At 53.6% G+C, this 25,504-nt stretch overlaps 1 protein-coding gene and 1 long non-coding RNA gene across 7 annotated transcripts; one reads left to right on the top strand and one right to left on the bottom strand.

The window, feature by feature from the left end:
- The first annotated feature begins 437 nt into the window (after positions 1–437).
- Positions 438–23,164, top strand: SEPTIN4 (septin 4). Of its 6 annotated transcripts, XM_082372056.1 has the most exons (14): positions 438–1,956; positions 2,605–2,649; positions 3,871–3,878; positions 16,908–17,201; positions 17,561–17,654; positions 18,109–18,195; positions 18,699–18,822; positions 21,306–21,440; positions 21,554–21,671; positions 21,760–21,861; positions 22,059–22,155; positions 22,249–22,411; positions 22,571–22,670; positions 22,942–23,164. In XM_082372056.1, the coding sequence occupies exons 1-14, from the start codon at positions 462–464 to the stop codon at positions 22,999–23,001; spliced, it is 2,922 nt and encodes a 973-aa protein (XP_082228182.1). In that variant the 5' UTR covers positions 438–461; the 3' UTR covers positions 23,002–23,164. The 6 variants fall into 6 exon arrangements, with proteins under 6 accessions (XP_082228182.1, XP_082228180.1, XP_082228179.1 ...); XM_082372052.1 differs by lacking the exons at positions 438–1,956; positions 2,605–2,649; positions 3,871–3,878 and adding exons at positions 14,587–14,748; positions 15,465–15,494 and having other exon boundaries at positions 17,561–17,627; XM_082372051.1 differs by lacking the exons at positions 438–1,956; positions 2,605–2,649; positions 3,871–3,878 and adding exons at positions 14,589–14,748; positions 15,465–15,494.
- Positions 23,165–24,152: 988 nt separating this feature from the next.
- On the bottom strand, positions 24,153–25,478 carry LOC309618428. The gene is made up of 2 exons (XR_014238468.1): positions 25,173–25,478; positions 24,153–24,765 (listed from the first exon to the last, which is right to left on the bottom strand). It is a non-coding gene; the product is annotated as an uncharacterized lncRNA (long non-coding RNA).
- Positions 25,479–25,504: the final 26 nt, after the last annotated feature.

Genomic DNA, 25,504 nt, shown 5'->3' with positions numbered 1-25,504 from the left:
GTGATTGATTTAAGTAGCCTTGCCTTAGTAGCATATTCAGGCTGATTCCTTCTCTCTGGATGAGTCTCTGGGAATTTCTAGAATCTGGGGAGAGTAAGGGGGGATCTAGAGCCTTCGTTATACACACCAGGAAATCCTTGTTTTGCTGAGAACTTGGTCAAAGCTTTGGTGGTGTCAGCTCCAAAGACAAATCCAGTTTCCTTGCAGTTACTGCGTAAGAGTATCTGAAGAATTGTGGGTGTATGCCAGAATATTTAACAGGAGGCTCCTTCCTTTATGACATCACCAGGCAGGTAGCTAAGGGGACTATTTGAGACACTTGGAGAACAACAGCCAGTTCTGTGGGAGTGCAAGAACAGCAGGTTTTAAAACTGAGGGTAAATATTCAGACTTCATTAGGACCCTGAATACAAGCCAGCCGGTAAAATATGGGCTCTACCCACAGAGGCACAATCTATAATATGGTCAAGACAAATAAAGTTGGGTCCAAGGTAGCAGTTTCAGCACAGAAAGGGGCCGAGGTTACTAACACAACCCCTCAGCGAGGACATGCATACGATCTTGCCTCAAGCCAGCGGAGTGGCACGGCCTCCATGATCCCTTCAGCCCATCGAAGATCAGAAGCTGGGCATTCCACCATTCCCCATTTAGCATCAGACTACCCTCGATCTAGCTCCCCCCACTCAGGGCCAGGCGTCTCTGGAGCACCCAGCTGTCGAACCGAGACCCGATCAAAATCTGAAGCATACCGCCATGCTGTCCAGATGCAGCGGAATGTTAGTACATCCAGAGAGGAAGCAACTAGAAGAGGGGGTGAGAGCAAACCAGGGCGTGATATCAATAATCGCTACTCATTAATTCCAGATGCCAAATCCTCTCGCCGGTTGAGTTTTGTCGACCAGAAAGACAACTTCACAATCTTAGAAGAAGACCCACCCTCCAAGGTCCAGTACCCACAAGGGATCAGAGTTCCCCGTAGGCCTTTGGTTTATCCAAAGGATGAAGCAGTCCAAACTGAGCCCACTCGAAAGAGTTTGACTGCTGCTGATATCAGATCTCCAAGGAGACCCTCTAGCCCAGAATGCAGCGACAGCCGCATCTGTACAGACTCTCGACCAACCCAGAGAAGGATCCCTGGCCAAGAATCTGAAATGGGCTGTCAAAACTCAATTTACACAGAACCTAAGGCCTTGCATAGAAGTATGAACTTGGAATCATCCCTCAGACTCTCCTTCCTTAAAGATTTGGATGGTGGACATAAAGTTTCTATGAGCCCAGAGCCTGAGTCTATCCGCAAGCATTCTGTCTACACCGAAACCAAGTCCTTCCCAAAGGTCTTAATATCATCAGAAGTGGAGCCCAACGTGAAGTCCTCAATCCGAGGAGACAGTGAGGGTGGCCGAAGGGTCACCATCTCCCCCGGGGGACAGTCAGCTTCCCGTGTGACATCTCGAGCCGTGTCTGAGAGCCCCCGCAAATCTTCCACGTTTGTCAGTCCAGAGCCCATCTATAAGCAGCATACCACAAGACCCTCAAAAAGTACTTATGTGTCCTCAGAACCCACACTTAGGCATCCAGAGCCCTCTGGAAAGCCCTCTGTCCATGCAGAACTGGAACTGACCCCTCGGCCCTTACCCCCTCGGTCCTTACCGAGATATGGGCCAGACTCCTCATGGTGGGCCTTACTCAACCCTGAAGTTGAAATGCCCCAAAGCCGGCCAATAACACTTGATTCCGAGCCTAAGTCCCCTTCTCCCGTAGACCTTTCAATGCCCTTTTTTGAAATGGAATCAAGCCCTTTCTGTGAGGATCTGATGTTCCAGAGAAGGAAGGCAAGTCCATCACCACCACCATCACCAAAGGAGTCTCCAAGCCCGGAACCACGGAGGGAAGTGCCACAGGTCCCCAAGCACACCTCCAAACAACCCATTCAAAGGTTTAGTGCTTTCTTCTTGGGTATGTGAAGAAGCGGACTACCCAGGTGCAGCCCCGATTTAGTGAGGTGGGATGCTGGGGTGGGCAAGAAGTTCCCCCTCTGTATTCTGGGCCTCAGAGCTGCCCTCCTGCCAGAGCCAAAGTTAGACCCATCCTTGAGCCCATTGCTCCATTCCTTCCCCACCAGCTTCTCTGAGCTCCAAGCTAATGACATCGATGACGATGCTTGGGCCAGCGTCAGGCATTGACTCTTCCAGGCAAGGCTGCTTAGCCTTTCAATGGAGGGTAGTAGAGAGTGGTTTGCAGGGTGGGAAGCTACTTCCCGAGAGTGGAGATAAAGAACTGAGCTGGTTGAGGGCTGGTAAAGAGAATAAGGCCCTCAGGTAAATATTCTGGCAACAAAGTGGGGCATAAATGAGCTGGGACTTAGACTTCCAAGCGGGGAAAGGCATTAACAGTGGCACAAAGAGAGGGTGGGGAAAAAGGGAGAGGGAGAGTGGGAATGTGACATTTAGTCTCAGGCTGGAGGAGCTTCTTGGAGACATCAAGGGCTGAGGGCACCTTTGTGTGGAGAAATGTGGAGCTAGAAAGGGAGATGTTATGTAGTGAGGGGAGGGGGCGTGTATCCCACAGAGAGAAAAAAAAAGCAACAATCTCTGTTACTTTCAGATGTCTCTGAGGAAATGTACAATCGTGTCATCTGGTGGCTAAAAGGTCTGTGCTTTTCCCTCCTGTGGGTCCACTCTGGGGGGCTGGGAGGCAGGAGGACAGTTGGGAGGGTGGCCTCTGTATCCACAGAGCTAGATCTGTTAGGATGGTACATGCTGGGATTTTGACTTGAAGGGGTAGAGGAACTTCTCATCTTGCCTAAAATTCTACCATTAGAGTCATTCCTTTGGGACTTGGAAACTTTTTTCATTTTTAAGAGTCTCCTTTTGATGGGAAGGAGTCACTTTTGGAATGGAGAACGATTTAAGCCCATGGCCTTTCAGATTAGCTGGTCTTTACCTACCATGTGATAAAAAGCAGACATCAAAAGCCCCGTTAACACAAGCTACCTACTTCATGGTCTTACTCAGGGCTAACTCCAAACTTATTCAGGTTGAGGGGGTCTCCCCATGTGTCCCTCTGCTTCCTCAGAACCCTCTTCAAGCCCCCATCCCAGGATCTGGGAGGTACTTATTGGCTGCTGCCCTGGCAGGCTCTCCAGGGATGTCTAGGTGAGGACATCAGTGGGTCCTGCAGCCAGCCAACTTGAGAATCCCCAGGGTCTGACCCCCCCCCCCCCACTCACTTTGTGCTCTTGACCTCTCTGATAGGAGGGAAGGTGGGAACCAGTCCTAATACAGAGCATCTTAGTGGCAAGGAATTCCTGCTTCAAGCGTTATGGACCAAAACATGCTCCAGCCCTGTGAGCACAAAAGAGGCCAGGGCTCTAGATGAGGACATTCCTAGAGAGGAGAGAGCCCTGGGAATGCAATCCAGTCCCCACCAGCAGTCCTGCCCCTCAGGAGAGCAAAGATCCATAAAGGAGAGGTTTTTAGAATAAGGACTCTGGAGTTATATCATTGGGTTTGAGCGCTGTGTCCACTGTTTTCTGACTGTGACCTTGGGTAAGTTATTTTACCTCTCCAATCATTAGTTTCCCCATCTGTTGTTAGGAACAATGGATTCCTCTTAAGGTTCTTGCGAGGACTCGCCGAGCTATTACATGTAACGCACTTAGCATGGTGCCTGGCAACAGTGAGCATACAGTAAATGCTAGCCGTTGTTATTTGGGCCACTTTGGACTAGGAAGGAATTTGGGCCAGGTTGTGCCCAAGTCCACTGGACATCTTTAGTAAAATTCTCTTTTTCCCCTCCTGTTGGCACTCTCTGAATTCCATTTGCTGCCCCCCTGGGAATGCCTGGCTTCTACTCTCTCCATTATGACAGATGAGGAGGTAAGAACGCCCCTGGGAAGTTACTTCCCATCTTTCCGTGCTCCCCCTTATCCAAGTGCCTCTCTCACCCTTTAATGGAAGCAGATGTGAAAGGAGACAGACAGAGGTGCTCCCTATGGTTGGGCAGGTTGTTCACTGCACAAGGGCACCTGGCAGAGAAGCAGGGGCTGACATCTAGCCTGTGTTCCACTTGCCAAGCTGTGCACCTATGGGGCTGCATCTCCCCAGAGGGGCATTTACATGAAGGTACCAGAGCTAGTTGCAACGCTGGAGAGAAAGAGTAGAGACCTTTTGGCAAACGATGAATCCTGCCAAGTGCTCTGTGGGAAGGCTGTCTGGGAAGCCATAGGTTGGATCCATCCCCGCTTGGCTCTCCCCTCTCCAGCCTAGGGCGCTCCAGAAAGGGGACACTTTTCTGGGTTACACACTATTTGAGTCCTCAACTTGGAAAGGCACAAGGTGAACTCTGCTCTCGGCAGCCCTGTGTCCTGAATTTGGCAAAGAGTGTCCTGATTTCACAGTGCGTTGTTCCTATAAGTACTTTCATTCTTCTTGGTCCATGTTTGATAAGATAGTCCAAGCTCTTTTGCCTTCGTTCTTTCTCTTGCCATATCTCTCCCTTACCCAAAGTCCAGCATGGCCTCTAATGGACTAGCCCATTCATGGACTAGCCCAGGATGGGCAGTTGACTACAGATGGAAAACAAATGAGATGTGTGCGTGGCAGGGGAGGACAGCCTGAACTCAGATAACAGAACAGCTGCAGGGGATGTGCCACAAATGCGGCTGCCACCCCCTCTGCCATGGCCGCTTATCTAGCCCTGTGCCCTGAGCTCAGCTGTGGGTGGGAGCAGCTACTTTTAGAGATTACCTCGATGCAGGACAGTAAATCCTTCTCTCCCTCCTGCCCTTCTCTCTTCTTTACTTTCTCCTCTCCTCCCTTCCTTCCATAAACAGTTTTTATGCAGATGCTTAGCACTCTGCTAGGTACTACTGAGGAAACCATTCAAGCCTCACAGCACACACATTCTTTGGCCTGGAGAAACTTACCATCTGGATGGGGAGATAAGACATATGGGCAGGAAACATTTAAACAACAATATGAAATAGTCTGTGCTCAAATGTTCAAGTGAATGCAACAGACTGAATAAGTGCTCTCGGAGGGTCTTAGGAGAGAGGGAGTCAGCAGGGAATTTGCGGGGAGGCGGTCAGGTTACCCGCTGCTTCCCGAAGCCAGGGGGATATCTTAGCCAGCCTCTTGCTCACCCCTTGATGCAAACCTATACCTTTGGGAAGGGATTAGTATTTCCCCTCATTCAGGATATGATGCTTTTGACAGAGCAAGTTCCTCCCTGTTTTTCTCCAGCTTGCCCTCTTTCTTTATGCATCTTGTTTTAGTTTAGGAAGTCAAAAGCCTTGGCAGCAGGACGGCTCCTTCTCAAAATAGCTCTTATCCTGTCTTGATAATTGCAGCTCTCCAGCCTGTTCAGCAGCAGAGCTGCTCCCCAGAAGCTGGGAAGAGAAGACTCCCAGGCGGCGGGGCCTGCTGGTCTTCTCTGGATCTCTGGAAGTGGGTGGCATGGAGGTGGGCGCGGTACTCTCCCCACAGGGTGTGCAAGAGCTAGGCCTTCCTCAGACTGTTCCCTAGGCTGCATGGCCCACAGGCAGTCCCAGGATGAAGACTCTGTGGTGCTGGTGTCCAAGGCCTCTGGTTCCTCTCATCTAGGAATGGTTGGCTGTGGAGTCTGGTGCAGATTCCATTCCCGGCAGGAATTCTCTGGTGGCCCAGCCACGGCGCCTGGCTCGTGGATGGCAGCCTGTTTGTCGCTGAGCTTCACAAGCCCTTCTGGGTCCACAGCTGGGGACGGAGTGTGATTCAGCCTCCTCCCAGGCGGCCCCTCAAGACCTTTCTGTCTAAGGAGCAGGGTAGACGGATGCTTCTCATCCTTGGATTGGGACATTAGGGACTGGAGTCTTTCCGGAGGAGGTTATGCTGGACTGAGGGAAACATTCCTGGTGGGGTTTTTTTTGGTATCAGAACTAGCAGAAGCTCAATAGGAAGGTCCTGAGGGTGCCCTATGCGGTCAGCGGGGGCTGTCTTCTCACACAACCCTGGGGAATTCCCTGGAATAAAGCAGCTCTTGTTGGGAGGGGCTGCCCTGGTCCCAAGATCCTGTGTCCTCAAGGCACCTAACCTACTCACCCTTAGATGTGCTGTCAGGGAACAAGGTGGTCTACTCCCTGCTGTATCAATTATGCACGGAATCAACTCTGGAAAACAGCAGGAACAAGAAGAGGCTGTTTCAGTGATGCCTAAGCAGACTTCAGTATCTTAAGGGTGACATGTCATTTGTCCCTGGGGGATGGGATGGCCAGCCTCTTCTTGGCTCCTGAGTCACAGGGAAGTTTTGCTCAGGTAGACTAACCTGGCAAGGAAGAACCCAGAGCCTCGGAGCAGCACAGGGAGACTCCGCATTCCTGGGGATGTTAACAGAATCCTAGGATATGGGCTGTCTGGAGGGAACCCCAGAATCATTTTCCTACCCCCTCATTTTCTCTTGCTTTGTACAGAGGCTCATAGTTGAAAGGGAAGAGGTTCTTTGAAAGGATGGAGCAGAGCTGCTGAAAATGGGGCAGGGCACCTTGGGAGGCTTTTCATAGCAGCCTGACCCTCGCTACCCCGCTGCTTTTCCTGTCAGATGGTGCCTTGTTCACTGCAGCTATCATGGGCAGTCAAGCCCAGAGCAGGATGGGAGGCTGGAGACCTCTGGCCCAGACTTGCTATTCTGGGGACAGGCTAGGTTGACCAACTCATCAGGGTTTGCCCCGGGTGTTCCTGACTTTAACATTGAAAGTCTTGCATCCTGGGAACTCCCTGAGTCCTGAGCAAACCGGGACAGTTGGTCAGCCTAGGACAGATGGTGTGGTATGCCTCAGCAAGAGCCTCTGGAAGCACAGGGCAGGGGGGTAATGTCCTACCTCCACCGGGAGACGTGGGCAGATTACTCCCTCTGTCCGTACAATGAGGGCAGGAAAATGCTATGCCTTCTTCCCGAGCTTGATGGCAGAATCCCTTCATTTTTTTGTTCTGCCCAGAATGAGCACACATAGGGAAGAATCAGCCACATCCATTTTGGACTTTCTAGTGTATTTCCAGAAGCTACTTGGTTCCCTGCCTGGAACCCATCTCCAACATTACACATTTCTATCAGAGTAGTTTGGTGCTGTTTAAAATGGTGGGTTTTTCAGGTAAGAAGAGAGACAGTGGGCCTGAGTAGACTAGGGAGCTTGGCTTCAGAGGGTAGGTGCATACTCAAATGAGGAAGCCAATCTGTAACGCAGAAGCCATCTGACAGCTGCTCAGCCAGAAGAAGGCTGTCCTGAGTGACAGAAATGATCATGTCCCTTCACCCTCCTCTGCTCAGCTGCCTTTGGCCCAGCTGCCATGAGGGGAGAAGCAAGAGACAGCTGCACCTTGGGGGCTGAATGCAGGCCTGGAGGAGGGGGACAGAATGCAAGGCAGCTCCTGAGGGAAGCTCAGACTCTGACACTGTAGATGGAAGGACTGGATCAGCCAAAGTCATTTCCTTGGCACACCTACCACAGGCAAAGTCATCTAGCTCCAGGGGTCTCAACAGTGGCTGTTTTGGGGAATTGGGTTCAGTAAGTCTGAAACCAAGACCTGTTTTCTGGAGATAGAGTGGTGTCTAGCTGGAGAAGCTGACTCCACAGTTGGTGGCAGCATGGTCATTCCAGTGTCACTTTAGACTAAGGCTTTTCTCCCATCCCTCTACACCCATTACACGTGCACATGCTCATTCTTTGGAGGGAAGGCATTTGAAATAGTCACAGTTGACAGTTGCTAGTTTGGTGTTGATAATTTCGGTGTTAGCTGAGATAATAGCCGCCATTCATTTCAGTGATTATACCAGCGCTAAGTGTATTGCCTTAGTGAATCTTCACAGCAAACCTACGAGGTAGACTTTTTCTCCCTATTTCACAGATGAAGACACCGAGGCCCAGAGCTTGCTCATCAATGCCTGGAGCGCTCTAGGGAGCATCTTGCCCCAGGGGTTCGTATGTGGTGTATAAACCCTTTTTCTGTAGTCACATATTCCTGGAAGATAACTTCGTGATATTTCAGTAGCACCGTTAGATATCAAGAATTGTGAGAGGAAAGGTTGTAGTGGGGGTAACATCTGGGTCTCTGCGTTTGAACTGAGAGGCTGGGAGGTCAGCGTGAGCTGGTAAACAGCCAGAATGAAGGGCAGGTTATGGGTCAGCGAAGCCCATAGCCTCAAGGCTCGTCTGTACTCCAAAATCAGAGTGGAAACTAAGCAATGATTCCTCTCGGTCAATCCATATTGATCAGACATCTCTTGGGGGCAGAGGCCTGATCACCCAGGCAGACATCGCGTGACAGATTCACTGAGTTGAAGTGAGTAGAGGTTAAAATAGAAAACATACTCCCTGTCCTTGAGGGGCTTGTGGTTAATTTGGAGAGAAAAGTATACAGATGGGTCACTTGAAAGGAAGTGAATATCAAAGGGCAAACAAAGTCCAGGGTAACGAGTCAGCAAAGCTTCCAGCATGGAGGCACTTGGAGGGTAAACACCAGGGGGAGACAGATTTGGGCTCAGTATAGTGAAGACCTTGGTAACTCACCACCCAAAGATTGAAGGGCAGCTGTTAGAGTCAGTGAGTTTTTGGCCATGGAAGATATTCGAGCAGAAGCTGGAAGGTCAAGGGAGGGGGACTTGAAGGGAGTCAGACATGCAGGGGGTAGTGGTATTAGGAGGTGTGTAAGTCCCTTCCATCCCTGAGCCTCCTGTGCCCTGCCCTGCCGCAGAGAGGATGTTGGAAGGGCCCTCTGGCTGGCTTCTATCACCCTGCTGGCTCTGGAACTGTCCCTTGCTGCGGCCGTTCAGCAGGTGCCAGGAAACTGCGTTCCCTGACCTTGCCACCCACATCTCATGCCTGCCCCAGAATCATGGGACACTGGGGAGCAATAAGGGAAGGCTTAGGATATTTTGGTTTCTTGCCTCTGCACAGACCTTGCTGGACAGACTGACTAAGGTTTCCTTGAAAGACACAAGCCAGTGATAGATAGACGTTTGGCTCCACCAGGGCTCTCTGACTGTATCATCACTGACTCAACACCTCTGGGGCAGAGGTACTATTAGCTCTTGCACCGCTTAAGGGGAACTGCTACCGAGAGGCAAATGTGGCCTTTGCTAGTCAGGCAGATCTGAAATCCTGATTTCTGGTGGTAATTACTCTTTATTCTTGACTTTGAACCTGGGTCCTGGCTTGGCCCAAGTGCAGCATCCTTGTTTGCCATCACTGTGCCATATACCCTTCACCCATGGGTGGGCAGGAAAGATCCAGTGGAGCGGGGGCCAGGAGGTTTTCCGTAAAGACCATGTTAGCCTGATCTAAGTAGAGGGAGCCCAGGACAGCAGACTGGGGCCGTGGTTGCTGATATGAGTTTCCCAGAAGAATCACCCTCTGTGCAAGGTATGTGTCGACTCTCCAGACGCTTGGCTTGAATACCCCACCCCAGCAGTGCCCCGGAAATTGTACCCTAGTCAAGGACATCGATGCCTGGTGGGATGTTGAATTTCTTCCTTCCTTCCTTCCTCCCTCCCTCCCTTCCTTTCTTTTCTGCCTGCATGGCTTGCGGGATCTCAGTTCCCCAACCAGGGACTGAACCCAGGCCCCAGCAGTGAAAGCCTGGAATCCTAACCACTAGGCCACCAGGGAACTCCCGGGATGTTGAATTTCAAGAGAGAACCAGAGCTCCAAGAGCTGAGGGGCACTGAGGCAAGGTTGGCCAGACAACCTGCTGGCTGGAGGTGGCACAGAGCACACAGTGACCAGTGATTCACACAAGGGCTGCTATATCTCAGCCCTGCTTCTGACCAAGTGTCAGACTCTACCTGTCCCAATATAGAACATGAGAGCTGGAGTTGAGGGTAGAACAATCCTCTCTTTCAACGGGGGAAACAGAAGCACAGGGAGGGGAAGGGACTTTCAGGCAGTGAGATAATTGCCAGAGCTGGCATGGGGACTTACTCCCAGGCCAAGTTCTCATGGAGACCCCTGAATTGCTGCAGGGCTAGCATGCGGGGTTGTATAGGTAGAGTCACCCAGAGTCTACCTTAGGCTTTTATTTTGCCCAGCCCATGCTTCATGTTGGGCCTGTGACCATCAAGACCACAAGATTCTTGGCTTGGAGATGAGTTCCATGGTCCCTTCCTCTTTTGGGGCCTCACTTCCTTCAAAGCAAGCTGGCACCAACATGCCTTAGGAAACACAGGGCTCTCTGGGGTCCGGGCAGCAGGTGCCAGAGCAGAGCTGGGATTCCAGCTGCAGCTGAGGATGAGCTGCTAGCTGAGATGTGTTTGTGTCTACACTTGAGCAGCAGCCAGAACTGGGGGAAGGAGGGACATTATGATTGTGGAAAACAAGGCTTTGTGATAGGGCCTGTCTTCCTTGACATAGGCTTTCTCCCTTGGGCCCAGCACCCACAGTCCAGGCCTTGCAGACTGAAGCATCCAAGAGGTATTCTTTTTTTTTTTAAATTAATTTATTTATTATTTATTTTGGCTGCGCTTGGTCTTAGTTGCGGCACGCAGGATCTTTGTTGCGGCATGCGGACTTCTTAGTTGCAGCATGCGTGCTTCTTAGTTGTGGCATGCGAACTCCTAGTTGCAGCATGCCTGCGGGATCTAGTTCCCCAACCAGGGATCGAACCTGGGCTCCCTGCACTTCTTTAAGCAATGACACCCTTTCTATCCTCCAGCCCACCATTGCCAAATATTCAATAGCAGCCCCATGTTTTCTGAACCTGATCTCACCTGTGGTACCCAGGCCCCCTCCCTCTCTCTGCTGAGTTTTGACGGATCCCAACCAAGACCACTGGGTCACGGATCAGACTGAAATAGTGTAGGCAGGCCTCTGGCACTTCTACCAATAGAGGGAGGGGCCCATGCCTGTGGCCTCAGTTTTGTCTAAAGTGTATTCAAGCCAGTCAGTCTGCCCTGGAAGAGGACTCTTGGAAGCCAGGGAGGGGCATGCTGCTGGAAACTTCCGCAGAAGCCTGACCAGCTCAGACCTGTATTAGCTCAGGAAATCCCCACCAACTCCCCACCCCCTAAGCATCTATCTTCTCCTAGCTGCTGCTGACCCTTCTGAGCCTCTAATGCCTCTAAAGCTGCTGGGGCATCTGTTCCCACAGCATCTCACCTGCTTGCCCAGCATGGCCTCCCCTGAGGCCCTCGCCACCTTCCACAGCCACAGGCAAGGCTTCACTGCCCCGGAAAGGCCACTCAGCCTCTCCCTTCCATTCTTCCAACAGATGATCCCAGCATAACTTATGCAGCAAATCCTCTTTAATCTTTAATCTAGGGTCCTGCACGAAGGGAACCTCCTGTCTCTTCTTCACAGCTTGGCTGGAGGTGGAGATTGTCTGACATTCCACCTTAGGAGGTGTACAGAGGGTATGGACAATCGGTAACTTGGACATCAGCTGGGTTCAACTCCCACAAACCTTGTGGGCTCTCCGGGGTAACTGATCGGTTCTCTCCAACCTGTGAGGCAAACTCCCCTCTCCTTCCAAAGGTTTCTTCTCCTGGGGATACCAGGTGGGCCCTTCCTTTTTCTTTGGGGACTGGCTCAAGCCCCCACGGTGCTGCGCTGCCTGTGCAGGCCACTCTTTAGGGGCTGAGTAAGGAAGAGCCAAGTGACCAGCGAAGCCGTCCCGAGCGCCTCTCCGCACCCTGTCTCCGGGGGTCGAGAGCTGCAAAGCCCCACGGCGGGCCGGCCGCCCCTTGCCCAGCCGCACCTTGCCCAGCCTGCGCCGGCTCCCCGCGCCGCGGAGGTGCAGGCCCCGCCCCGGGGCCGCCCAGCCCAGCCCCGCCCCCGCCGCCGGGCCCCGCCCCCGGCCGGTCCGCTCTCGGGGCGGCGGGCGGGGGCAGGCGGTGTGGCGAGGTCGGCACGCAGCTCCGGCCGCGGGTCGCTCGGGCGCTGTCCAGGCGGAGCCGGCCCGGCCCGGGCTGCAGCCATGGTAAGGCTGGCGGGCGCGGGGCGGGGCCGGGCGCGCAGGGCCCGCCGCTCCCGGGCGGCTTCGCCGAGACCCGCGGCGCCGCAGTCCAGGCTGTGCGGGGCGGGAGGCGCTGTCGCCTGCCGCGGGCACAGGCAGGCTGGCGGACGGCGCTGCGTCGCTGCTCCCAAGTTTCTTCTTCTGATGCGAGCAGACATGGAGTGGGCCCCGGCCACCGGGGTGCTGCCCCATTCTTGGACGAAGGGGTGGGTCCGTGCTGGGTGGGGAGGGGCGCCGGCTGAGACGCGCTGGTGGGCTGGGGTGAGTGAGTCAGGCAGGGGCGGAGGTGAGAGTCCCCACCCTTGCCTGGGTCAGCTGTTACCTGGGTGACTCTTCCTCGCCCACCTACCCTGGGCTCAGGGACCAGCACCAACTTCCTTGGAAAACACACACAGGAGGCCCGCAAACACTGCCTGACTCCCTAGGAGGGATGGTGAGACGCTTGGGCCCTCCCTTCCCACAACACCGTCTGCCCAGGGACCTCGGAGAGAGGGAGGCCCAGCCACCATCCTACCCCGTGGGATCAGCTATATCCCTCTGCCTCTGAGACAGGAACCATGGGGAATCTTCCTCCTGCTGCATCCTACCCCCTCCCCCGAAACCAGGTCCCTCTGCAGTGATGCAGGGTGGAGGGAACTCATTCCTGCCACCTGCCTGTGGTGGGAGGAGAAACAGTAACCCCAGCCAACCTCCCTGAAGACCCCCCAGGTAGGAAGTTTTGATGTTTGGCTGTGAGAGTGCAAGCTCTTTTCCTGCCATCATTGCTAGAGCCTGCCACAAACACATTATGCTGAGTGTCAGGGCCTCCAGGCCCTATGCCAGCTTCTCCTCCCAGTCTGGAAGCCCCCTAGCCTTTGCCCTCTGCATTGGGAAGCACAGGCTGTTTACAGCAGGAGGAGATCCGTGACCAGCCTGTGGGGCAGGATGTTGGCTGTGGGCAGCCTCCAGAAAGGAACTCCCTGGGCCCTGTGGAATCAGAAGCTTCCAGGTCTAGAAAGGCCAACCTTTTGGGCTCTTCTCTCTCAAGCTGTGTCCAGGCCGAGGCCCAAGTCTTGGCCAGGAAGTCTTGGTGACACTGTGACCTTCCCCAAAGTGGGGTTTCCTGGGAGAGGCCAAGTGGTGCCTGCCTTTATCCCTGCCCCCATCCTTCTCCTCACATGGGGACGGACAGACTGATTGTACCAGGGATGGAAGCCTGGGGGAGCACTGATTGTTCTTAGTGCCAAGTGTCCCTAGTGCAGGGGCCGAGAGGGGCTTTTTCTGCCACACACTAAGTTCAGTTCAGCTGAGGTCTTGGTGCTTCAACTTGGCTGAGGCCACCCTGTTCCTCTGTATTTAAAGGCACCCCGTCACCACCAGAGTCCTCAGCCTCAGGCCCCTGCCTCAAGCCAGCCCAGTCCTTAAGCTGACTGGGTTCATGTCAAGCCAGACTTCTCTATGAGGGTCACTTTGTGAAAGGAGATCAGGCACCCAGCTGCTTCAGAGATCAGTGGGGAGAGCTCCCCAGCCCAGGAGCCCCAGGGGTTTTTAATTGGCATGCAGAAAGAATGACTTGGCTAACATTAATAACCATCCTGTGACTTGAGATGTACCTTCTCTCCCCAGGTTCAAAGCAGCTTGAGGTATCTGTCATCTGGGAGTGCTTTCTTTCCCCAGCCTTCCTGGGAGGCAAGGAAGGGCCATTCACAACTGGACATTAAGGCCCTGGAATTAAGACACTATTCAAAATCACAAAGGGTATTTCTAGCCAAACCAGAAACACTGGCCTCCTGACTCCTAGTCAAGTGCTCCATCTGCACACTCCCAGTTAGGTCCCTCAATTTGTCTCCCACCTAATCGGCAACTTTGAAGCCTCTGGGATCCCAGTCTCTCCTTGACCTGAACTCATGCCCCTCAGAGACCAAGTGTTAGCAGCTCCCCTGCTGACTCTCTGAAAGTGATGGGGTGATGAAAGTGATACAGGTCCCCATGAGTCAGAGGTCAGGTATCCTAGGATGGGAGGAGTCCCTGCAGCAAAGGCCTCTCCGTGGCTGGGACTCTCTGCAGGGAAATCTAGGGGCAGATTTCTGAAGGCAGTGAGGTTCTCCAATGAGAGGACACAGAGGGACACTGGGAAGAAAAGTGGGGCCATTCCTAAGAGAACATACACCCAGGGGATTATAGGACACCCCCCACTACTTCAGCACTGCTTGAAGTTAAGGTGAAAGAGATTGGAATCCTTTGGGACTGGAGTCTCCTGGGTAGCTGCCCCATGTACTGATGGACCAGCTCACCTTGGGGACAGGTCTCAACCCTCTGTGTCCTTGGGGGTTACAGGAGAGGCCAAGTGGATCAAGAGCCTGTGTTGCAGACAGACTTGGGAAGCTGGTGCTGTGCCCATCGGGGTAGGCAGCGGGCAGGCATCATGGGGCAGCCAATCAGAGGAGGAGGGGACTGCAGAAAAAACGAGTGATCCTGCTGCAGCTGAGCTGTCCGTGGAGGGTGGGAGCCAAGGGAAGGGAGGAGGAGGGGTTGGGGAAGGACATTCCACAGGCTTTTTTGGCCCCTGACAGAGACAGGGGGGTCAGAGAGAAAGGGAAAGGAGCAAGTCAGGACGCTGGATTACAACAAGAGCATCAAGACCAGGCTGTTTCTGTGTGTGAGGAACTTTTCTTGGGAGATAAAATTAGACCTAGAGCTTGCTGACAGGGAGTCTGAAGCGTGGGACATGGACCGTTCACTGGGATGGCAAGGCAGTTCTGTCCCTGAGGACAGAACTGAAGCTGGGGTAAGGTGCTGCTCTGGGAGATGGGTGGACCTGCCCTGTCTTCCCCCTGCATTGGCTGGGATTGGGGGTCAAAGTCAGAAAATGATTTGGTCACTGGCGGAGCCGGGGGCAGGGAAGGACAGACAGGAGGTGAGGCCCCTCGTGTCCTGACTCCTTGTCTAGAGCCCCTGTGGGCCCCTCCGTGCTGATGAGCAGCTCCCTGGCATGGAGAGTGGTGCTGGGTTCCTGGTGACGCTACTTGAAGATTGCAAGGGCTGGGGGTCTCCATCAGTGCCTTCCCTTCTCCCTTGCTGCCCTGCTGCTCAGTGCCCCTGGGGAAAACCAGGCGGAGTGCAGTCCTCTCTCTCCCACCCTCAGCCTGACCCCCAGACCGACTGCTGGGTCACTGTGGGGTTGTGCAGAGGGGCAGGATTTCCCCGAATTCCCTAGACTCTTCAGCTGCCAGTAAACAAGACCTGCCATCCCCAGCCCCATCCCTTCTCTGTTGCCATATAATTAATCGTCCAAGCTGGGACACTTTGCAGAGTGAAAAGGGGCAATTATGCCAGAACAACAAACATAAATTGGGATGTATGGTCACCCCACCGGCCCCCACAAATACTGTGGGTAAGAAAAAGCCTGTTGGGTCAGGCTTGCCTCAGGACGGTCTCTTCTGGCCACTTGGCCCCTACCTGCTGGTTCCAGTTTCCATCTAAAAGACCCCTTTTCCTGTCTAGGCAAGCCCTGGAGACTACGGCTATCAGCAGGTATGGGGACTTGAGAGGCCACAGCCTGGAAGTAGCTCTTAGGGGACTTTCCCCTCTAGCCTCCCCCTCCAGTCCCTTCCCTCTGCATAAACCTGGCAGCGTGACTGCATCCCTCAGTTCTTCCCTTTGTAAAACGGGGGCCTGCAGGAAGGCCGCGGCCATGTTATCTCCCCTCACCCTGGCTGGGACTCCGCAGTGGCCTGGGGTAGCCCCCGCTGGCTTGGCTGATTCCCAGAGGGTGAGTCAGACTGTGAAGCCGGCCCTTGTCCGTTGTCTGGGGGAGGCACGTGGGTTTTGTGAGGCCGAGCTGAGCCCAGCACCGCCAGGCACTCCGCAACGGGGGCTGGCCCCAAAGGGAGAGAGAGGAGGCATTAGGGTCTGGAGCTGAGGGTCAGAGCAGGGGTGGGGGTGGCCTGTCTTCCCAGCTGGAGATGGAGTGGAGCAGGTCTCCACAGAGGAGCCAGCCCCCCCCACCCCCGGCCTACCACCCGTGTGGTTCACAGTTGAGACCAGACCCTCTCCTGCACTGCAGGCTAAAGCCTATCTCTGGGCACAGCGGGCAAGGGGCAGCTGCGGGTGCTTCCCTCTACACATCCCTCACAGTTGGGGGCTGTCAGAAGTGTCCTTCTGTCCTCCCTCACCTGGTCCCTCCCAGCTCCCCTTCACCCACACCCAGCATCCACTGGCAGGTTTCCCCTTCGCTCCTGGGGCCCAGGCTCAGGCTCTGTGTGGCTCAGTGTCTGGAATAAGGGGGGTCAGGTCAGCTGTACTGAGTTCTGGGCAGTGAGTCCTGGGGAGTGAGCACCTCCAGTAGAGTCTGCACCTCAGTCCCAGAGCTCAGCGGCTGCAGTGACAGGAGGCGAAGAGACCCCTGCTGGCTCCTGATTTGCCTGGGGCTGGCAGCTCCCTTCTCCCCCGCCCTCACTCCTTCCTGCCCCTACCCCATTCTGGCTGTCTGCACTCTCCTTGAGTCCTGAGCCTCATTCTCCTCTCGGCTCTAATGCCTCTGTCTGCTCCCCCTCATTCGGCCTGACTTCCTGGCCTTTGGGGCAGTCCCTGGTCCTGGCTCAAAAGGGCAGCCTCAAAAAGCACCCTGTTGAGAGGGAGCATTGGGGCTGGAGCTACTCAGTTCCCCAGAGCACTTTGCAAGGGCTCTGGGGGCTGCCCAGGGCTGCTGCGGGACCCAGGGCCTTTCCTGACGTCTTGGACTCTTGGACCCTTGGACCAGGGAGGCGTGTGAGCAGTTGCGGGAGGGATGGTGAGCGCTTCCTCTGGCTTGGCCGCCTGTGCAGTTTCTTTCCTTTCTAACCATAAGTGCTTTCCTTTCTCCCTCTTGCCTTCTCCTGTCTTCCTCCTTCATTCTTCCCTTCCTGCCACCTGCCCGCCTACCCCCCCCCCACCCCGAACCCTCAGATTAAGCGCTTTCTGGAGGACGCGGATGATGCAGAACTGAACAAGTTCGTGAAGGATTTCCCAGGAAGCGAGACCTACCACCAACCAGAGGCCAAGACCTGGGTGTCCAGGCCCCAAATCCTGGAGCCGAGGCCCCAGGCCTCGGACCTCTGCCAGGATGACCTGGAGTTCAGACCCCCTTCGTGGCCCCAGCCCTCTGACAGCCAGCAGTACATCTCTGCCTCAGCCCCTCTCAGCCCCTCAGCCCGGCCCCGCAGCCCGTGGGGCAAGCTCGATCCCTATGACTCCTCTGAGGTAGAGCCTCCAGCCCTGCCCTTGCCTTTCAGTGGGCTGGTGCAGGAGGACCCAGGGAGGGAGCAGAGGGAGCCCGAGTGTGTGTGGACGTGTACGTGTGTGTGTGTGTGTGTGTGTGTGTGTGTGCACGCACGCATGTGCGTGCTGAGCTGGAGCCCCTCTCTGTCCTGTGTTGGCCCCAACTCTGTAGTGTCACCCCCCAGGTACGTTGGAAACTGACAATATCAGCAGGGACAGGAACCCAGCTGGTAGCCCCAGATGGGGCCTCAAAGGAGCCTGGCACTGCTCTTTCAGGCTGGCGTTGGGTCCTGGGGTTCTTCTGCCTCCACCCTGATGCACTCTGCCTTCTCGTCCACTAGGATGACAAGGAGTATGTGGGCTTTGCGACCCTCCCCAATCAAGTCCATCGAAAGTCCGTGAAGAAAGGTTTTGACTTTACCCTCATGGTGGCAGGTAGAGCAGGGGCGGGGCAGGGCAGGGCTGGGCAAGAGGTGTTTCAAGTGGGGATGGTCTATATGTGGGGAGTGGGTATGGGTAGGGCAGGAGAAAGCCAGGGGCTGTGCCTTTTTTGCAAAATAGCTGGGAGACATGGGTGGCCAAAAGTATGTATACGTTGCAGGGGAGGGGGTGGTGACGAAGTACAAAGAACATTTAACCCTCAGTTTTCTAGTAGTTGCCTTTCTCTGTGTGACCTTGGGCAATCTCTTATCCTCTCTGGGCCTCATCCAAATGAGAAGGCTGGACGAGCTCTTGCCTCTGCTTCCTTCCAGCTCTGCTGTGGTTTAGTTAGTCTCTTCCCAATTAGGTAAGAGAGCAGCTGCCCCCGCAACCCCGCCACCTTGGTCTGGTGGGGTTGCCTCTTGGTTACAGATCTGATTTGGTGCCTCTGTCCTCTCTCCCCTGTCAGGAGAGTCTGGTCTGGGGAAATCCACTCTCGTCAATAGCCTCTTCCTCACTGATCTGTACCGGGACCGGAAACTCCTCAGTGCTGAAGGTGAGGAAAGGAGAGGAGCGTGGAGACAGGCAGGCAGAGCTGACTTGGGAAATCGAACTGACTGCAGGCTCTGAGGGATGGGGCCTTCCCCAGCAAGCAGGGAGCTGTGGCTTCCTAGAGAGACTGCCGGCATCTCTCTGTAGGCCTATTTAGCCTGGCAGCCCACCAGCCAGCTCCCTAAAGATTTGGGTGCCGAAGCAGGGCAGGGACCAGAATCCTGCTCTTGGAGTGAGTCTCTGACCCCCAAAGGATTCCAGGAATCCGAGAAAAGAGCCGGGAGCAGAGAAGAGGCTGGGGCCAGAGCCAACAGCCACCGGCATTTCCTGTGTTGGGAAATGTGCTCCTTGCTGGTTCCCAGAGAACAGGCCCCCAGGCAGCCCCCGGGGGCGGGAAGGGGGGCAGTGTGGGTGAGGCAGTCTGGGCAGCACTGGCTGGGGTGGGTGGTGTGTCCTGACTGGGCAGGTCCTTGCCCTTGCCCTGGCCTCAGTTTCCCCCTTCTCCAGAGCGGATCATGCAAACAGTGGAGATCACTAAACATGCAGTGGACATAGAAGAGAAGGGTGTGAAGCTGCGGCTCACCATTGTGGACACACCGGGTTTTGGGGATGCGGTCAACAACACAGAGTGGTATGTCTGACCAAGCACAGACCCTGCCCCGACCCCTACCAACTCCGTACACACACACAGGGGCGCACATAGGCTCAGACACACCCACAATTGTCAAGAGGAAGGGGTTTGTGCCCTCGAGCGTGCCACTGCCCTTTACCGGACAGCTGTCTCCTCTGTAAAGTGAGAGGGAAGGCCTTGGAACAGATGATCTCTAATGTTCCGTTGACTTGACCCACAATTCTAGAATGGGGTTGAGGACACAGATAGGAAAGAAGAGCCTCAAGAAAGCAAACACATGTGAAAACGTGTAGCACAGAGCCTGACATATAGTAGGTGGTCAGTAGTTGTCACCGTCCCTCCTTCCATTCCTTTCACCAGCAACATTTTAGTTGCTACAAGCAAGTTATTAAAGGCGTGAGAGTGCGTGGAGGGAGGGGTGAGGGGAGAAATAAGAGGCAAAGGGTGGAACTTTGTTTAAACTCCCGGGACCCTCTAGGCCACCTGCCAAAATAAAAGGTGGCTTGCCAGCCCCACCGCAATCATCCCTGACATTTTTTTCAGGAACTAGAAGGATGCTTAGATAATGGTCAGTCAGACAGACCTGAGTAGATGAGGAGGAGAATGGGTGATAAGGACAGGAGAAAAGGTGATGCCTTTGATGAGGGAGTTAGGCAGGGCGGTGCTGAGACACCTAGACTGAGAGTTCAGATCTTGATTCAGCATTTAGGAACTGCGTGATCTTGAGCAAATGACCACATTCCCATTTCTTCAACTGAAAAATGCTGGCCTTACCACCTCACCCAGTTGATCTGAAAATCAACCCAGAAAGATGCATGTGAATATGCATTAAAGATGTACAGTTTTTACAGGGCTGTGTACATTATACTCATGAATATTAAGATGATAATGTCAGGATCAGTGAAACATAAAAGTGTGGGGTCCCCTGTTCAAAATGATTAAGAATTTCAGCATGGCCACAGCAGAGAATAAACCAAATGTGGGCCTCTCTGAGCGCAGGGCCCCAGTATGACTGCACGGGTCACACGCCCAGGAAGCTGACCCTGTATAATTGCCTCACAGACTGATCAGACCCTTACGGACCTTTCTGTGCTCTGAACCACTACCCCCTCCATTTGTGCTTGATCATTACAACACGTGACTTTCGGCTCAGCACACTGGTTCATCTTCAACTTCATGATCGAAGCCTTGAGGGGAAGGCCACTTCTTACATTCTTGCCACACACTGTGCTGGTACATGGTGCATGGTCTCTGTAAGTAGTCCTGCTGGATTGAGGTGGTCTCCAGTCATCACCACCCTTCCGGATCTGGGACTACGTCTCAGCAAACTGGGCTCGCCCTGAAACTCGAGCCCCAACCGGCACCTGCTTCCTACTTTAGCAAGTATCACTCTCTCCTTCAATCAGTCTTACCTCCTCTTGCCTTCCATAATAATAATAATTTCACTTGCCTGGCACCTCACAGTTTACAGTGTACCACCACATATACTCATTTAGTCAACCAGCAGGAATTTATTGAGCACAGACGAGGTGTCCAGCCTGTGCTGGACGTGTTAAGGGATGCAGAACAAGTGTGAATAATCCTTGTCACTGGGAGGCTTACAGTCTAGTGGCAGTGGGAGTGGGGGAGTGGGGGGGGCAGCAGGTCTCTAACGTGTGTCAATCAGGTAAAAACTTAGGTTAGTAAATGAGTTGGGCTTTGTGGTGGCAAACACACTGAACTAGGAGTCAGAAGGCCAGGGGCTTGAGTGGGTAGAGAATTTGCTAGCTAAAGTGATCTGGATTAAGTCTCTTAGCAGCTCTAGATTTAGCTTCTTCATGTATAAAATGAGAATAATGATGCTCATAATGTCCACCCATCAGGGCACCTATCAGTGAGGATGAAACTCAATAACAGAAGAGCAAGAGACTTGAAAATTGAGGTTGTTGAATATATATATATATATATATATATATATATATATATATATATATATATATATATATATACCTCTGTGTGTGGTGAAGGGAAGGGGAGAGCAGTGTGCATTGCTGTAGTCACAGGAGCCTTCATGGAAGAGATGGTTCTTGGATATGGCTTTGAAGGATGGAGGGGGCTTGGAGAGGTGGAGGAGAGGATGGAACCACATGAACAAAGGCTCTGAGGCTGAACTGTGAACCTGACTTAGGGCTGCCCTGGCCTCCAGTTGGTTTTCACCTGCCGGCACCTTGCTAGTCTTATTGCTTTGTTTGGTCACCTGGGCTCTTTTCCGTTCATCAAGCTAGTATTTATTGACCTCTGTCTGTGTGCTTAGTCTGATTTTCTATCAGGATGTTTGAGATGCACCCCTGTCCCACCCAGGTACCTCCCTGAAGATGTAATAAAGCAAGTCGGGGAGTAGCAAAGTCTTGAAAAGACTGCTCGGGGCGTGGGCTCCTTGCAGTCCCAGAGCTCACCAGGCAGCCCTCAATCCCAGTTTCTCTGCTTGTCTGTCCCTGCCCCAGCTGGAAGCCTGTGGCAGAATACATCGACCAGCAGTTTGAGCAGTATTTCCGAGATGAGAGTGGCCTGAACCGCAAGAACATCCAAGACAACAGGGTGCACTGCTGCCTGTACTTCATCTCGCCCTTCGGCCACGGGTATGGTCTGAGCCTGAGGCTCCTGACACCACCGGGTGTTGCCAAGGGAACAGGCCAAGAGCACCAGGGGCAGGGCTGCCACTAGCAGGTGGTCACAGTTTCCTGTTCCCCAGGCTCCGGCCATTGGATGTTGAATTTATGAAGGCCCTGCATCAGCGGGTCAACATCGTGCCTATCTTGGCAAAGGCGGACACACTGACACCTCCAGAAGTGGAGCGCAAGAAACGCAAAGTGAGGGAAGCTGGTGGGGGAGGGGAGCAGGTGGGCTTCTGGAAAGGATGGGGTCCCCAGAACTATGGGCCCCTCATGTGTTTGCCAGATCCGGGAGGAGATTGAGCACTTTGGAATCAAGGTCTACCAATTCCCAGACTGTGACTCTGACGAGGATGAGGACTTCAAATTACAGGACCAAGCCCTAAAGGTGGGGCCACCCCAGGGCATCCCTTTCTCATCTTGTTTCTTCTGGGCAGAAAAGGGAAGTAGAATTCTATATAAGGGTGGGCTATTGGGGTGGAAGAGGACCCTGGTTTCCTAGAATGAACCAGAGAAGATGAAGATAAAGGTGGAAAGGAACAGGTGAGAATGGGGGTGTTGACAGACACCCCTAACTTCTTCCAGGAAAGCATCCCATTTGCTGTAATTGGGAGCAACACTGTGGTAGAGGCCAGAGGGCGGCGAGTTCGGGGCCGGCTCTACCCCTGGGGCATTGTGGAAGGTAAAGCACTGAGCTTGTGACCAGGGTATCTCCTTGCCCTCAGTGGTTCTCCTCTACCCATGCCCCTGGCTGACCCCTAGCCTTGCTGTGCAGTGGAAAACCCAGGGCACTGCGACTTTGTGAAGCTGCGGACCATGCTGGTGCGTACTCACATGCAGGACCTGAAGGACGTGACACGGGAGACACATTATGAGAACTACCGGGCACAGTGCATCCAGAGCATGACCCGCCTGGTGGTGAAAGAACGGAATCGCAAGTATGGCCAAAGGCCAGGACAGAGCTGGCAGGGGTGGGGTCCCAAGCACAGCCTTGGGTGAGACAAAGCCCTTCCTTTGTTCTATAGGCTCTGGGCTCAATCCAAGCAGGTGCTGGGGTCTCCCTAGCCTTACCAACCCCCCTTTCCCCTCCCCCTCAGCAAACTGACTCGAGAGAGTGGCACCGACTTCCCCATTCCTGCTGTCCCACCAGGGACAGATCCAGAAACCGAGAGGCTGATCCGAGAGAAAGATGAGGAGGTGAGAGTTGGGTGGGACGGTAGGGGTTGCCAGCCTGAGAGGACCCCTGCTTAATCATAACCCTCAGTATCTCTTGGTTTGGGAATAGGAATATCCCTGGCCCTGGTACATATCTGGATCCTGGATTGGTAGCTTAGTGGTTCTACCCAGAGACTCCATCACACCTCAGGGCTACCAAGGCCCTGGCTGAAGGGATTAGAGGTTGGGGGCACTTCTCTAAATCTATAGGACTCTCTGAAAGGCCCAACTTTGATTCATGTGCCTGTTCCAGCTGCGACGGATGCAGGAGATGCTGCACAAAATCCAAAGACAGATGAAGGAGACCCATTAGCTGGCTTTCAGCCCTGAATATTTAAACGCTGCCTCTTTGTCCCACCTATGCCGGCCCCTCCCAGCACCAGCTCTGCTCAGGCCCCTGCAGCTGCTGCCACTTCGCCTTACATCCCTGCTGCCTCCCCAGAGACTCAGAGGAAATAAAGTTTAACAAATCTGTAGGTGGCTTCTGGTGTCACTGTCTGTATCTTTATAAATTTATTTATTTTATTTATTTATTTTTGGCTGCGTTGGGTCTTCATTGCTGTGGGCGGGCTTTCTCTAGTTGCGGTGAGCAGGGGCTACTCTTCGTTGTGGTGCACGGGCTTCTCATTGCAGTGGCTTCTCGTTGCGGAGCACAGGCTCTAGGCATGCGGGCTTCAGTAGTTGTGGCACGGGGCTCAGTAGTTGTGGCTTGTGGGCTCTAGAACGCAGGCTCAGTAGTTATGGCGCACGGGCCTGGTTGCTCCATGGCATGTGGGATCTTCCCGGACCAGGGCTCGAACCCATGTCCCCTGCATTGGCAGGCGGATTCTTAACCATTGTGCCACCAGCGAAGCCCACTGTCTGTATCTTTACCATCTCATGGAAACCAAGAAGATCCTAGGACCCAGTTTTGAAAGGTTGCTGGAAGAGGGTGCTGGCTTCTGACTTTTAGTAGGGAAGGGAGAGTGAGGAAAACTTTCCCCTCCCATGACAGGGTTCAGTCCGTGCCCAGAATCCAGCCTGGCCTGTCCATCCTCCTGACTGTATCTTTCCTGACTCTGTTATCTGGAGCCCCTCTCATCTTTACCACATACAGTACTGACAACCCCACAGAAGTTTAGGATTTGATATCTCCCCCGAGAAAACATCGTATTAATTGCATGCAGCCTTCGTATTTCCCCTGATTTGGGGAAAGGGATATGTAGTACGAATTAAGTTCTGTACTCTAGGAAGCCTGTGATAGAGCACAGAACAAATGCTGAAACCCCTGTAATCACCAAACACTATAGTAAGTGCTGGGAATGGATAGAGTACAATCATCGTCCTGGAAGAATTCAGTATTCATTTAACAAATATTTATTAAGCATCTGCTAGGCTGAAGACACTGTTTTATTTTTATTTTTATTTTTTTAAAAATTTTAAAATTTGTTACATGTGTTTAATCTCCTCCTCCACCACTTTAAATTTATTTATTTATTTATTTATGGCTGTGTTGGGTCTTCGTTTCTGTTCGAGGGCTTTCTCTAGTTGTGGCAAGTGGGGGCCACTCTTCATCGCGGTGCGCGGGCCTCTCACTATCGCGGCCTCTCGTTGCGGAGCACAGGCTCCAGACATGCAGGCTCAGTAGTTGTAGCTCACGGGCCTAGTTGCTCTGTGGCATGTGGGATCTTCCCAGACCAGGGCTCGAACCCGTGTGCCCTGCATTGGCAGGCAGATTCTCAACCACTGCGCCACGAGGGAAGCCCCTGTTTTATTTTTTTTAATTTTTATATTATTTATTTATTTATTTTTTAATTTTATTTTTGGCTGCGTTGGGTCTTCCTTGCTGCACGCGGGCTTTCTCTAGTTGAAGCGAGAGGGGGCTGCTCTTCATTGCGGTGCGTGGGCTTCTCATTGCAGTGGTTTCTCTTGTTGCAGAGCACAGGCTCTAGGCGCGCGGGCTTCAGTAGTTGTGGCACATGGGCTCAGTGGTTGTGGCTTGCAGGCTCTAGAGCGCAGGCCCAGTAGTTGTGGCACACGGGCTTAGTTGCTCTGCGGCATGTGGGATCTTCCCAGACCAGGGCTCGAACCGTGTCCCCTGCATTGGCAGGCAGATTCTTAACCACTGCACCACCGGGGACGTCCCAACAAACACTGTTTTAAAACTTGGAGTTAAAGCACTGAACACAGGTAAGGTTCCAGTTTTCCTGGAATTTACTAAATGTAGTAAAAGTCCCAGTGTCCTGTAAGAGACACGTGAGGACATAATGGCCCTGGGGCCTGCTATTAAAGCATTCAGGCCCACTCCTGAACTGAAGCTATCGGTTAAGAATCTGAATCAACTGTTCTCCATTTCTGTCGGGTTGGTGGTATCTCGGGGCCACGGCGACCTCCAGCGGCCACCCACCGCCCTGCTGCCTGCTCTGGCTCCCCGTGAGAGAGAGGAAGGGAGGAGCGAAGAGCTAGATCCTCGGGAGAGTCCTATTCCTCACACCCTTTATGGACCAGAAGGTCGCAGCTAGCTCGTGGCAGTCTCAGTCCTATTTCTCAGGTGAGAGATCTTCTCAAAACTGAAGGCACCGTTCATTCAGGTCACGGAGAGCAGGGTCGGATCGCGGATGAAAAGTGAAGGTTGGAGGAACACGTCAAGGTGCGGAAGAAGGGAAACCCTCCCCCCCGCGCCAGTCGAAGACCCAGACGGAGCCTCAGGCCCAGCCCTCCCTCCTCTCTTAGCGTTCGGGGTCTTTCTCTCCCTTCTGGCTTTGGGACGGATGACCGCGGCAAAACCAAAACGGAAAATGGATGAACTAAGGTGCCACCGGAGATCTACTTGAGAA

The sequence above is a fragment of the Balaenoptera borealis genome (genome assembly GCF_965194805.1).
Source record: "Balaenoptera borealis genome assembly, chromosome: 20".
NCBI lineage: Eukaryota > Metazoa > Chordata > Mammalia > Artiodactyla > Balaenopteridae > Balaenoptera > Balaenoptera borealis.
Note: the sequence above shows the minus strand (reverse complement) of the source record. Positions and strands in the feature narration are given on the sequence as shown.

What these genes read in the sequence shown, in the direction of transcription:
- SEPTIN4 (XM_082372056.1), top strand. Translation starts at nt 462, where the DNA reads ATGGTCAAGACAAATAAAGTTGGGTCCAAGGTAGCAGTTTCAGCACAG. An exon ending in CTTTACCCTCATGGTGGCAG is followed by an intron (nt 17,655 to 18,108) that starts GTAGAGCAGGGG and finishes CTCCCCTGTCAG; the next exon opens with GAGAGTCTGGTCTGGGGAAA. An exon ending in GTGAAAGAACGGAATCGCAA is followed by an intron (nt 22,412 to 22,570) that starts GTATGGCCAAAG and finishes CCTCCCCCTCAG; the next exon opens with CAAACTGACTCGAGAGAGTG.